The 14,435-nt window shown below is 37.4% G+C and overlaps 1 protein-coding gene across 8 annotated transcripts in view; it reads left to right on the plus strand.

Moving 5' to 3' along the window:
* The window catches only part of ARHGAP44 (Rho GTPase activating protein 44), a 179,707-nt gene that overhangs the window by 80,670 nt on the left and 84,602 nt on the right, over nt 1-14,435 (plus strand). For all 8 annotated transcript variants that reach the window (XM_056817464.1, XM_056817468.1, XM_007483375.2 and 5 more), the window contains 3 exons: nt 1,107-1,175; nt 6,173-6,254; nt 6,776-6,903. In XM_056817464.1, coding sequence (XP_056673442.1) covers nt 1,107-1,175; nt 6,173-6,254; nt 6,776-6,903 — 279 coding nt within the window. The remainder of the gene's footprint in view (nt 1-1,106; nt 1,176-6,172; nt 6,255-6,775; nt 6,904-14,435) is intronic.

Here is a 14,435-nt window from a genome sequence, read left to right on the forward strand (position 1 = left end):
AATAGTTGGGGGGTTTTCTTGGCTGCTATTGATTTGGTCTCTTCAAGTAGAAATGTATGGATTTTTTCATCTATACAGTATTGACAGTGACTTCCCCTAAGAATAAAAGGTGGAAAGAGTTTTCATTTAAGTTGGCTACTACTTGGCATTATAGAATCAGAATGGTAATCTTTTCTGGAATAAAAATTCCTAGTTTCTTCAACCAATGCTCATTTGTCAAGCTCTAAAGGGTTTTTACTGTATTTACTTTATTCTGTTTGCTGTCAAACTCTTCAACATCCTTCCTAAAATGTGGCATATATATATATATGTATATATATATATGCATATACATATATATGTGTGTGTGTGTGTGTGTATATTTATATCAGAACTTATTTGATTCTGTAAACTGTAACTCTGAGGTTAGGTTACTGTTTACTCCTTTTGAATTTTCAATCTAACAAAATTCCTAGATCCTTTTTAGTTCATTAGCTAGCCACATTTTCCCCATATTTACTTAGTGAAATTAATATTTGATCCCAGCTTTGAGTATTTATCCCTATCAAATGTTGATACTGCTTTCCCTCCAAATTTTGTGTCATGTGTAAATTAGCTAAGCTATCTATGTCTTTAGATAGGTTATTAATAAAAATTTTAAATAGTCCATGTTACACCACTAGAGACTTCCATCAAAGTTGCCATTAAACCAGTAATAATTATTCTTTGTATATGGTCAAGTAAAAATTCTGGATTTATCCAACTACACTAGCTCACATCAATACTACTGCACATCTCTCAACTATGTCTGCACAGATAACATCAGAAAAAAATTACAGAACCCCTTACCCCCCAAAAAGACCATTCCACTTTAGGATGACTCAACTTTTAGGAAACTTTTCCTTGGCTTCTTTTGAACCTATATGCTTTTTTCCCAGTACTGCTCTCTGTGGCCAAGTAAAACATACATGAATGATTTGTAATATGCTGAGGCTAATCTAACAAGAACAAGGAAGGTTAGGACTCATCCATTACACTTTCTTGCTGCCTCAGGTGTTGAAAATCATGTTTTATCAGTCTTATATTGTTTTCATGACTTGACTTGGTTACCATTTTGCTCTCCACAGGACCAGCTCTCAGCTGATATGTACAGTTTTGTGGCCAAGGAAATTGATTATGCAAACTACTTTCAAATGGTAAGACCCAGGAGAGTGGAATTATTTTGAAATGTGATTTTTTGAATAACTATAGAAAGACTATGAGCATAAAAATAAAAGATAAAAAGGGAGACTTTGACTTCCTGGCTAAGTATACTTCAGTCATATTTATGTGAGAAAACATGAAACACAATGGATAATAGAACACTGGACTTTGGAATCCTGACAGATATTTTCTAACCGTACTGCCATAGTCAAATTATATTATATAATTATATAATATGTGTTATATTCTATAAACTTGATCAGTTTCAGTTTTCTCATCACTGAAATTAAAATAATAATACCTATAGTATTTACTTCACAGAATTGTAAGAATCAAAGGAGATAACTGAAAAGTTCCATTCAAATATCAAGTATCTTGTTATGATATGAAACATTAAGCCTCCATGTTCTCCTTATTTGGAATGTTATTTTTTTTAAGTTCCCTCAAATGCCTAAAAATAAAAGAATCATCAATTACTTAACACTAAATCTGTAGACCTGTTCTCATTTTTACATGCTAAAGGAAAAGGATTAAATAAAACATAAACTATCACCAATTAGAGATTTTAAAATTATAATTTAGTCTTACGAGTTAAAAATATGTTAAACATTTGACTTCACAAAATTTTAATAGTTTTAAAATTTATTCATAAATGTAGCAAATAACAAAACAAGAGCTTTGATTACACATCATGGCCAATGGAAAAAAGAAATAGGGAGGATAAAGGGGAGAAAGTAAGAAGTTCTCCTGGTTTTAGAAGAAAAGAGAGAAGGTTAAAAATAAAATAATATAAGGAAGATAATAATTTATAGGGATGAGAACTTATAGACAAAAAAAGAAAATAAATCTGAGAAAGTTTAGTATGTTCTATAAGTTATTCTATTATTATTTTACATAATGTAAGCACCTCAAAATCTCATATAAATGATTCATCATGGCTTAGAGATGACCTTGGATTCTTGAAGGTTGTGACAAAAGACTATACGCTTTGTCAGAATCTCACCATGCTATAATCCCAACCATATTGAAATTTAAATCTATTTTTGGAGGCGAATTAAGTTAATATTGAAGAATTTTATCACCATGACTTGATAATGGATGTTTTTAAACACAGAAACCCATGAAGCAAAGGTAAAAACAAAATGACCCTCCATCCTGTCTGTTCTGCCATGACATTGACATAGTGGTAGAAAAGGAGGTAGAGGATACTCACAATTCTAGACTTTAATTATATATAACTTTAAATAGACCTAAGTATAGGGGTTGGGGACATCTAGGTGGAATAGTGGATAGAATGCTGGCCAAGACTCAGGAAGATTTCCATCCATCATATCTGACCTCAGACACTTACTAACTATATGACCCTGGGCAAGTTACTTAATCCTGTTTGCCTCAGTTTCCTCATCTGTAAAATAAGCCAGAAAAGCAAATGGCAGACCACTTCAGTATCTTTGCCAAAAAAAAAACAGAGGCACAAAGACCCAACACAAGTGAAATAACTAAACAAAATAAAATCTTTATTTTTATTAATTTTGTTTAACTTATTGGTAGTCTAAATGTGAGATCTTCATCCAATGAAGGAGCTGAGACCATAGCAATCTTTACATTATTGTTATAAATTAGAACAGAAAAAAAAATTGTAATTAAATAGAACAATGGAACATAGGTGTCGGTTTTCCTATATCCCAAAAGGCAGCAATAAAAATTATTTCATAGTATATCCATTTTCCTCATATTGTGGTGCTAAGTATATGCAAAAAGAGCACCATGAAAATAGTGCTAACATACATCAATAGTAGTTGCTAAAGATGAAAAGGTGAACAGGTTCTACAAAGAAATCAATAATACCTTCCATGAGGTAGAGTCTAGATAGAGAAAAGAGAACAGGACTCTTGATCTTTCTCAAATTACCCTCCAAAAATTTTTGCCTCAAAATCAATTCTAGTGTAGAAGCACCCCCTGAAAGACAGAGTGAAACAATTTTTCATAGCAGGGCAACTTAGAAGGTCAGCAGCAAAGTTCCATTGTACTAGATTAGAGTGGAAGTGGAACATACCATATGTCTGCACACTTGGTGTTTGCACACCAAGGCAAACCTGACCTTGGCAAGCTAGCATAGCTTTTTCAGTGGCTGAATCAGCTGCAACAGCATCTGGAGATCTCAGCCAAAGAATGGTAAGGGAGTCAGACAACTGATCAGATGGAGATTATAGGGATAATCTGGCTCTGAGTGCATAACTCTTTTGTACTTCCCATATTCAGATCTAGGTCACAGTCCTAGGTCACTGTCCCACAGCAAGGAGATTCACAAGAACACCAGTGTTTATGGTTACAAGGCAACAGAGGACTGGTCACAATTCCGGGGGGGGCGGGGGGAAGAATTCTTGTGGTCCCACATAGACTAGAAAGCATAAGGCAGGAGACTATTATATTAAGCACACCTTTTCTTTGATCATACAACCTTGGAAGTACTGAAAACTTGCAGATCCCTAGAGGTAGCTCTCAAAGCAACTTTACATAGAATCTGAAGCTTGAGAAAGTTCATCACAGTAACAGAGCCCAACTTTACCAGTTATTTAAGGTTAAAAGTCAAGAAAAAGGTTGTAAATATGAAAAAAAAAACAGAAAAATAAATTAAATCATAATTTTGGCAACAGTGAAAACCAAAACACAAACTTAAAAGATAAAGTTAATACTGCTGCACCCAAAGCCTCAGAGAAAACCATGAATTGGTCTCAAAACCAAAGAGAATTCCTGGAAGAGTTAAAAAAATATTTTAAAAATCAAATAAGAAAGGTATAAGAAACAAATGAGAAAGATATGAGAAAATCATGAAAAAAGACCACAATTTGGTAAAAAGAGACACACCCATTAAAAAAAGAAAGAATACCTTAAAAGAAGAATAGGACAACTGGTAAAAGAGGTACAAAATCCCCTGAAGAGAAAAATTTATTAAAAAGCAGAATTGGTCAAATGGAAACGCATATACAAAAAGATACAAAAGCTCATTTAGGAAAATAATTCCTTTAAAGCCAGAAAGGATAAGTGGAAGCTAATGTTTCCATGAGACATCAACCAATAATAAAACAAAGTCAAAGAATGGAAAAATAGGACAAAATGTGAAATATCTCATTAGAAAAACAATTGACCTGAAAATGGATCAAAGAGAGATAATTTAATAATTATTGGACCACCTGAAGGCCACCAAAAAAAGAGCCTAGACACTATCTTTCAAGAAATTATCTTGAGAGCAAGAAATGCCCTGATATTCTAGATCTAGAGGACAAAATAGAAATTGAAAGAATTAATTAATCACCTCCTGAAAGAGATCCCAAAATGAAAACTCTCAGGAATATTATAATCAAATTCCTGAGCTCCTAGGTCAAAGAAAAACATGGCAATCATATAAAAATAAGTTTCAAATATTGTGGAGCAACAACCAGGATAACATGAGATTTAGCAGCTTCTGTAGAGGGCTTGGAATACGATATTTCAGAGAGGAAAGGGGCTAAGATTGCAACAGAGGATACCACTCAGAAAAACTGGGTATAATCAATATAGCCTAAAGCTATGGTGGTGAATGTATGTCATGTGTGCCAGAGAGGGCACATAGAGCCTTCTCAGTGGGCATGTGTGCCCTTGTCCACCAGAGTTCATTACTAGAAAGCCAGAAGGACTCAGGCTGAGCTTCTCTCTTCCCCCTCTCCACTGCACCTGAGGACATTTTTTCACTTCATCTCCCCCTCTGCCTAGCAACCCAATAGGAGTGCATCCTCCCCCTCCCTGTCTGGAGTAAGGTGGGCGGCTCACATGCAGCAGAGCTGGAGGGGGGCAGAGCACTCAGGAACACCTGAGAACACCTGAGAACATTCCTCACTTCACCTACTCCTCTGCCCAGCATCCCAATGGGCTTTCTCCTTCCCCTGTCTGGGGTAAGGTGGGGGATGAGAGTGAGCCCAACACTCAGTCTCTAAATGGGGCAAGGCATTGCACTGAATCTAAAAGTTTCACCATCACTGACCTAGAGGGTGGAAGGAAGAGATAGGATATGGGAAATGATTCTACTTCAGTTGCATTTCAGAGGTCATCACAATATCAATTGTATAAATTGTATATGTATAATGTATAAATGTATATTTATATATATATACATGTGCATATGTATATACAAAATGTATAAAATAGCTTTTGAAAACTGCATTTCAGTCAAGAGATTACACACACACTGCAGTTAAGCCAATCTTGCCAAAATTCAATTGTTAAAAGCTAAGTCATTCAACTGGAAATGGTAAACAAGTGTATTTCTTAGCATTTCCTCTTCTTATCCCATATTCTTACAGTGCTTCTGAAGGCTAGGGAATATCTTTCCTCTTTTTACTCCACAAAAACTAATCATTTTTCTTCCTGAATGCTGTACCTTCCCCATATTCCTGATAGATAATAGACAGACAGATAGGCAGGTAGACAGACTGATAGCTTGATAGATATTTATATGTTTGTTTTGGGTTTTTTCCCCTTTTCTGTGGGGGAAATAGTAAGGTAAAGAAAAATAGTAATACTAGTTTGCATTTATGTAATACTTGAAGGATTTATATATGAATACACTATGCAAATTATTTCACTTGATCCTCAAAACCAATCTATAAGGCAAGTGCTGTAAGTACTCTTTTCACCAGGGTACTAAAGAAAAATCTACTAAAATTGGGCTCCAGCTTTCTCTTATTTGCACTGAAAAGTTGACCACTTTTTGAGTTTCCAGAGGCACTTGTGTCTTTCTCCTGATTAGTAAAATGGCTGAAGCAGGAGCAAGAGCATTATTTTAGGTGATATTGGCAATTGGGGAGGGAGTAGATTAAATTATAATGAGGTTTCCTCCTTCCCTTCCCATGAAAGTTTGAGTTTAAACCACATAATAATAGTGAATAATATGGAAGCCTAGTTCCTACCTAATGGATCATAGTAAGAAATATTTCCTTTGTTTTTTTCTCAGTTGATAGAAGTCCAAGCAGAATACCACAGGAAGTCATTAACACTATTGCAGAATGTTTTGCCTCAGATAAAAGCACAACAGGGTAAGTGTAAAGTTTCCTTTACTATTAGAGGGTTCCTAGTAATCAAGAACTCTTTCTTGTCATTTGGATGAGGATACAATGACCAGAATCCTCATTTCCATTACACTTCTACTCTACAATACAGAAGTGCCATATTTTGTTCTTTTCTAAAGCAGAGATTCAATTAAATCAGTCTATTAACTGATCTACCCTTCATAGAAACATGGCATATAAGGACTAGAAGGAGGAATTAGAAATAAAGAGTAGAGGTAAATGAAATTATAAAATCATAAATTTGAATGAAATTTCAGAGATCCAAATAGTGAGCCAAAGTGTACTTTTGTGCTAACACCTGGCCCAGAAAAATAATGTACATCCTAGTTGAGTGTCCACCAATACCTATGTTTCAACAAATGGGCACAGATGGAAATTCCCCTCATGGCCATGGTATCAAGTAGTAGTTGGGTGAGCCTTGATGTTTTTTGAGATAAAGTTTTCTATCCAGCTTACCAAATGTTTTCTTCCTTTTGCTTCTACAACAGAGGCATGGGTAGAGAAACCATCCTTTGGGAAACCATTAGAGGAACACCTCGCAGTCAGTGGAAGGGAAATTGCATTCCCTATTGAAGCATGTGTGACCATGCTGCTTGAATGTGGAATGCAAGAGGAGGTATGTATATACATCTACACCCTACTTGCTACAGCTTCTTGAAGCCACAGGTGAGAGCTGGGTAGTATGTGGACATCACAAGAGGAAAGCAGCTTTGAAAAAAGTTCAGCTAGACCGCATATTACAAGGATAAGTCTCCCCTGAACATACCATCAGGTAAACCATCTCAGCAGGCAGGCAAAGTCAGGAGGAGGATGACCAATAGGCCTCAACATGTTGGTGAACTGGGGGGCAGTGTATCTACCCCAGGCATATGAAGATTTTCTCCCACAGAAGGAATGAGTAAAAATAGTTTGCTCCAATGGCCATGAAAGTGGCTGAAGTTAAGTATTACAGAGTGCTTAGAGCTTAGTTAGACTACCAAGAAACTTTTTTTATATAATTAGAAAAAAATTATAACAAAATTCATTTGGAAAAACAAAAGATCAAGAATATCAATAGAAATAATGAAAAAAAAAGTGAAGGACGGGAGCCTAGCAAAACCAGATCTATACTACAAAGCAGTGGTCATCAAAACAATATGGTACTGGCTAAGAGACAGAAGGGATCTTTGAGTTTATTAGGTAAACATAGAATAGTATACCTGTCAGATCTATGGGAAAGGAAAGAATTTAACACCAATCAAGAGACAGAGAATATTACAAAATGTAAAATGAATAATTTTGATTACATGAAATTAAAATGTTTTTGTACAAATAAAACCAATACAACCAAAATTAGAAGGGAAGCAACAAACTAGGGGAAAAATCTTTATAACAAAAACCTCTGGAAAAGGTCGAATTTCTCAAATTTATAAGGAGCTAAATCAATTGTACAAAAAATCAAGCCATTCCCCAATTGATAAATGGATAAGGGACATGAATAGGCAATTGTCAGGTCAAGAAATCAAAACTATAAATAATCACATGAAAAGGTGTTCTAAATCTCTTATAATTAGAGACATGCAAATCAAAATAACTCTGAGATACCACCTCACACTTAGGAAACTGACTAATATGACAGCAAAGGAAAGTAATAAATGTTGGAGGGGATGTGGCAAAATTGGGACACTAATGAATTGCTGGTGGATTTGTGAAATCATCCAACCATTCTGGAAGGCAATTTGGAACTATGCCCTTTGGCTTTTAAAGACTGCCTGCCCCTTCACTGGCCAGTATTACTTCAGGAGTTTGTACCCCAAAGAGATAATAGGGGGAAATACTTGTACAAAAAGATTAATAGTCATGCTTTTTGTGGTGGCAAAAAAAAATGGAAAATGAGGGGATACCCTTCAATTGGGGAATGACTAAACAAATTATGGTATCTGTTGGTGATAGAATAGTATTTTTCTAAAAGGAATAATGAATTGTAGGAATTCAATGTGGTTTGGAAAGACTCCAGGAATTGATGCAGAGCAAAAAGAGCAGAACAGGAGAACATTGTACACAGAGAATGATACACTATGGTACAATTGAATGTAATGGCCTTCTCTTCTAGCAGCAATGAAATGACCCAGGACAATCCCTAGGGACTTATGAGAAAGAACACTCTCCACATCCAGAGAAAGAACTGGGGAAGCAGAAACACAGAAGAAAAACATTTGCTTGATCCCATGGTTCAAAAAGGATGTGATTGGGGATGTAGACTCTAAATGATCACTCTAATTAAAATATTAATAATATGGAATTAGGTCTTGATCAATGATACATGTAAAACCTAGTGCAATCACTCACTTTCTATAGGAGGAGAGAGGAGGAGGGGTGGAAAAGAACATGAATCATGTAACCATGGAAAAATATTCTCAATTAATTAATTAATTTTTAAAAAAGAAAAGACTTCCATGATAAGTAGAATGGACCAAATGGAAAAGGAAGATCAAAAAGTCATGGAAGAAATTCATTCTTTAAAAATTAGAATTAAGCAAATAGAAGGTAATGATTGCACAAGACATCAAGAAACAATAAAATCAAATCAAAAGAATGAGAAAATATGAAATATTTCATTGAAAAAACAACTGACTTAGAAAATAGATCCAAGGAAAATTTAAGAATTATTGGACTATCTGAAAGTCATGGGCAAAAAAAAAATAAGCCTAGACATCATATTACAAGAAATTATCAAAAAAAACTGCCCTGATATTCTTGAACAAGAGAGTAAAAGAGGAGTTGAAAGAATCCACAGAGCATGTCCTGCAATAAATACACAAATGACAACTTTTACAAATGTTCAAAAGGCCAAGGAGAAAATACTTCAAGCTTCCAGAAAGAAACAATTCAATTATCATGGAGTCCCAGTCAGGATTACACATGATCTGGCAGCTTTCACAATGAAGAACAAGAAGACTTGGAATACGATATTCTGGAAGGCAATGAAACTGGGTTTACAGCCAAGAATCACCTACTCATAAGTGGAATGTATGATAATGTAATAAAATAGAAGATATCAAAGCATTCCTGAAGAAATTTTATAAAATTCAAGAGAACCATAAAAAGGTAAATAAGAAAGAAAAAAGTTTAAGTTTTTAATAAGGTCAAATTATTTATATTCCTACATGGAAAAATGATATCAACAACTCTTACAAATTTTTATCATTGTTATAGGAGTTAGAAGAAGTATACGTAGACAGAATCTGATAGCAAACTGCTTTGAATAATACGTAAAAAAAATCTAGGGGTGAAAAAAAAGGATTGCATTAAGAGAAATGGGAAGAAAAAAGTAAAATGGAAGTAAATATCACATAAAGAGGCATCGGGGGGGTTATTGTAGTGGGGGAGGATGAGGGTGCTGTTGGGTAATACTTAAATCTTACTCTATTTTGAATTAGCTCAGAGAGGGAAGAACAGCCAGATTCATTGGAGTAGAGAATCCTATTTTACTCTATAGAGAAAGTAGAAGGGGAATAAGAAAGGGAGTAGTGAGGAGGGGAGTAATATAAGGGAGGGAGAATGGGGGAAGATTAAAAGCAAAATACTGGTATGGAGGGAAAGAGTGAAAAGAAAAGGGGAAGGATTAAAAGAGGAAATCAAGATGGAGGGGAATGCAAAGATGGTAATCATAACTGTGAATGTAAATGGGATGGGTTCACCCATTAAATGGAAGCAGATAGCAGAGTGGATTAAAAACCAGAATCCTATCATATATTATTTACAAGAAACACATTTGAGGAAGGTACACACAGAGTAAAGGTAAGAGAGTAGAGCAGAATCTATTGTGCTTCAACTGAGACAGAAAAAAAAAACAAGGAGAAGCAATCATCATCTCAAAGTTAAAGCAAAAGTAGGTCTGATTGTAGGGACATTATTTCATTGCTGGTGGGGTTGTGAATTGATCCAAACATTCTGGAGAGCAATTTGGAACTATGCCCAAAGGGCGATAAAAGACTGTCTGCCCTTTGATCCAGCAATAGCACTGTTGGGTTTGTACCCCGAAGAAATAAAAAGGAAAAAGACTTGTACAAGAATATTCATAGCTGCACTCTTTGTGGTGGCCAAAAATTGGAAAATGAGGGGATGCCCTTCAATTGGAGAATGGCTGAACAAATTGTGATATATGTTGGTGATGGAATACTATTGTGCTAAAAGGAATAATAAAGTGGAGGAATTCCATGGAGACTGGAACAACCTCCAGGAAGTAATGCAGAGCAAAAGGAGCAGAACAAGGAAAACATTGTACACAGAGACTGATACACTGTGGTACAATTGAATGCAATGGACTTCTCCATTAGTGGCAATGCAATGTCCCTGAACAATCTGCAGGGATCTAGGAGAAAAAACACTATCCACAAGCAGTGGACAAACTGTGGGAGTAAAAACACAGAGGAAAAGCAACTGCTTGACTACAGAGGTTGAGGGGATATGACTGAGGAGAGACTCTAAATGAATACTCTAATGCAAATACCAACAACATGGAAATGGGTTCGAATCAAGAACACATGTGATACCCAGTGGAATCGCGCGTTGGCTATGGGAGAGGTGGGGGGAGGGGGGAGGAAAAGAAAATGATCTTTGTTGCCAATGAATAATGTTTGGAAATGACCAAATAAAATAATATTTAAAAAAAAAGTAGGTCTGATTAAAAGAGATAATTAGAAGGTAATTACATCTTGATAAAAAGGTAGTGTAGAAACAATGAAGTAATTAATATCAGTATTTAACATATATGCACAAATGGTATAGCATCCAAATTTTTAAAGGAAAAAATAAAGGATCTTAAGTAGTGGAAAAAAAACAGTAAAACTATACTAGTGAGGGACCTCAACCTTCCCCTATCTGAACTAGATAAATCTAACCAAAAAATAAATAAGAAAGTAGTAAGAAAAGTGAATGAAATTATTTAAAAAGTAAGATTTAACTTATATCTGGAGAAAATTGAATAAGGATAAAAAGGAATATATCTTCTTTTAAGCAGCACACAGTACCTATACAAAAACTGACCACGTACTAAGGAGGCTAAGATAATTTGGGACTTAGCTCCCCACCTAGAGGTCCAATTGACCTTTGGATTAGAGGCTTAGGGAGTGATCAGCCTACCATAAGATCAGAGTTACCCTTTGTTACAATAATTAAGTAACCAATCATGAGAAATATACCATAAGTTTGTAATATAAGTACAACAAATAACCCAAACTCTGCTCCTAAAAAGGACAGATTCAAGTCTCTCCAGGCCACAGTGCAGCGTGAGATCAAGAAGATGTAAGACCGATGGTGGGAAAAAAAGACAGAAGAAATCCAGCGGTTTGCTGATATGAAAAACTACAAACAATTTTTCAGTGCCCTCAAGACTGTCTATGGGCCATTAAAACCCACCACCACTCCCTTGCTATCCTCTGACGGTGACACTCTCATAAAAGATAAAAAAGGCATCAGCAACAGGTGGAAAGAACACTTCAGTCAGCTTCTCAACCGACCCTTTTCAGTCGACCAAAGCACCCTTGACCAGATCCCCCAAAACCGCTCCATTGAACAACTTGACGTCCCTCCTTCAATAGAGGAAGTCCAAAAAGCCATTAAACAAATGAGTGCAGGCAAGGCAACCGAGGTGTACAAGGCCTTAAATGGAAAGGTGCTCCAGGCATTCCACATAGTGCTGACCAGCATATGGGAAGAGGAAGACATGCCCCCAGAACTGAGAGATGCCTCCATCATAGCCCTATACAAGAACAAAGGCTCACGAGCAGCCTGTGACAACCACAGAGGCATCTCACTACTCTCCACTGCTGGAAAGCTCCTCGCCCGTGTTATACTCAACAGACTCCTATCATCTGTTTCAGAGCAGAACCTGCCTGAATCACAATGTGGCTTCAGACCAGATCGCAGCACCATCGACATGGTATTCACAGTGAGGCAAATGCAGGAAAAATGCCTTGAGCAGAACCTGAGTCTCTACATTGTCTTCATAGACCTGACAAAGGCGTTTGACACAGTGAACAGGGACACATTGTGGGTGATCCTCAGCAAGCTGGGTTGCCCAGCAAAATTCGTCAAAATGATCCAGCTCTTTTCATGTCGACATGACAGGGGAAGTCCTATCTGGTGGAGAGACTTCCAATCGCTTCAACATCCCCAATGGCGTGAAACAAGGCTGTGTCCTCGCTCCGGTACTATTCAAACTATTTTTCACCCAAGTATTATGACATGCTGTGATGGATCTAGACCTGAGCATCTACATAAAATACCGACTGGATGGCTCACTATTTGACCTTCACCACCTGACTGCAAAAACAAAGACAAGAGAGAGACTCATCCTGGAAACTCTCTTTGTGCTCTCATGGCCCACCAAGAAAATCATCTCCAAACCATTGTGGACAGGTTCTCCACCGCAACAAAACTGTTTGGCCTGACTATCAGCCTCAGCAAAACAGAGGTGCTATTCCAACCTGCAACCTGCACCAGGGAGGCCAACGAACCAGCCGTGCATTACAATCGATGGCACACAGCTTTCTAACGTCAACACTTTCAAGTACCTGGGCAGCACCATCGCCAACGACAGGTCCCTAGACCACGAGATTAATGCCAGGATCCAAAAGGTCAACCAGGCACTTGGGCAGCTGTGCTGCAAAGTCCTCCAACACAGAGGTGTAAGCACTGTGACGAAGCTTAAAGTGTACAACGCAGTGGTCCTCAGCTCACTCCTGTATGGTTGCGAGACATGGACACTGTACCGGAAGCACATGAAACAGCTGGAGCAATTCCACCAACACTCTCTCCGGTCAATCATGAGGATCTGATGGCAGGACCAAATCACCAATCAGGAAGTCCTCGACAGAACCAACTCCACCAGCATCAAAGTAATGGTCCTCAAAACCCAGCTACGATGGTCTGGACACGTCATCTGCATGGACCCACAGCGAATACCAAGACAGGTATTCTATGGTGAACTGTCAGCTGGACTCAGGAAACAAGGCTGACCAAAGAAAAGATTCAAGGATCAGCTAAAGTCCAACTTGAAGTGGGCTGGCATTACACCAAAGCAACTAGAACTCGCTGCCTCTGACAGAAGCAGCTGGTGAACCCACATTAACCATGCCGCCACCACCTTTGAAGATGAGCAACGTCAACGTCTTGCCACTGTGTGTGAATGCCAACACGAGGCCACAACCTCACCTCCCATAACAACTGGATTCCCATGCCCCATGTGCCACAAAATTTGCGCCTCAGCCTTTGGACTCCAAAGCCACATGAGGGTACACCGTAGATGAAACTGCACAAAGACAATAGTCATTCTCGATCACCAAGATCACCACTACTACTACCACTACTACATTGATTATAATAGTCAGTTTTTTAATACATCAACAATACTTTCAAGATTAGTTCATATACCTGGATCTGTAAGAATAATTTAGGGTTGTGACCTAATCTAAATTTGGTTTTTGGACACCAGGGGATATCCCAAATAAAATACCCAAGTCAGTTTGGAAATATATGGTGATTTAATCAATATATATGGAAGAAATCAAGGAGAAGAGAGAGGGAAAAGGTATAGGATTTCTCCCACCCAGCCTGTGCCAGGTGAGCCACGAGGTCCTTGAAAATTAAAGGCTTCTCTAAGAGGATAGTGTTTGGAAGGTAAAGGAGAGAGAAATCAGCCTTAACTCCAAGAAATCTCAGAGAAGAGCCTCACCAAACTAGGTTGCTAGACTTCCTCCAGTATGGTATCAAGGAAAACTCACTGCTAAACCTGTACAATAGCAGCTGCCATGCCAAGATGCCGACACGCTCAGCAAGCTGCGGCCAGTCACCTCTCCGCTGTCAAAGAAGCCCAAGAGAGGAAGTGACACAAAATATGTAGACCGTTTTACATCACTTTCCTGTGTCTCACATGTACCAATGATATCTTAGGCTTGACTTAGGACAGCCCGGGGTCTGTCAGTTGTTTCTGATTTGTTATTTGCAAGCACATGTCTGTCATAAGCCATCCTCCTAAATACTTAATCATTAAGTATGGGTGTAGACATTCCTGATTTTGTTAGACTAAATAGGCTGGAATAATCTAAAATTCACAATTTCCTGATTTTTGTTAGACTAAGTAGAGTGGAGTAATCTAAGATTCAC

Source organism: Monodelphis domestica, chromosome 2 (genome assembly GCF_027887165.1).
Source record: "Monodelphis domestica isolate mMonDom1 chromosome 2, mMonDom1.pri, whole genome shotgun sequence".
In the NCBI taxonomy this organism is placed as follows: domain Eukaryota; kingdom Metazoa; phylum Chordata; class Mammalia; order Didelphimorphia; family Didelphidae; genus Monodelphis; species Monodelphis domestica.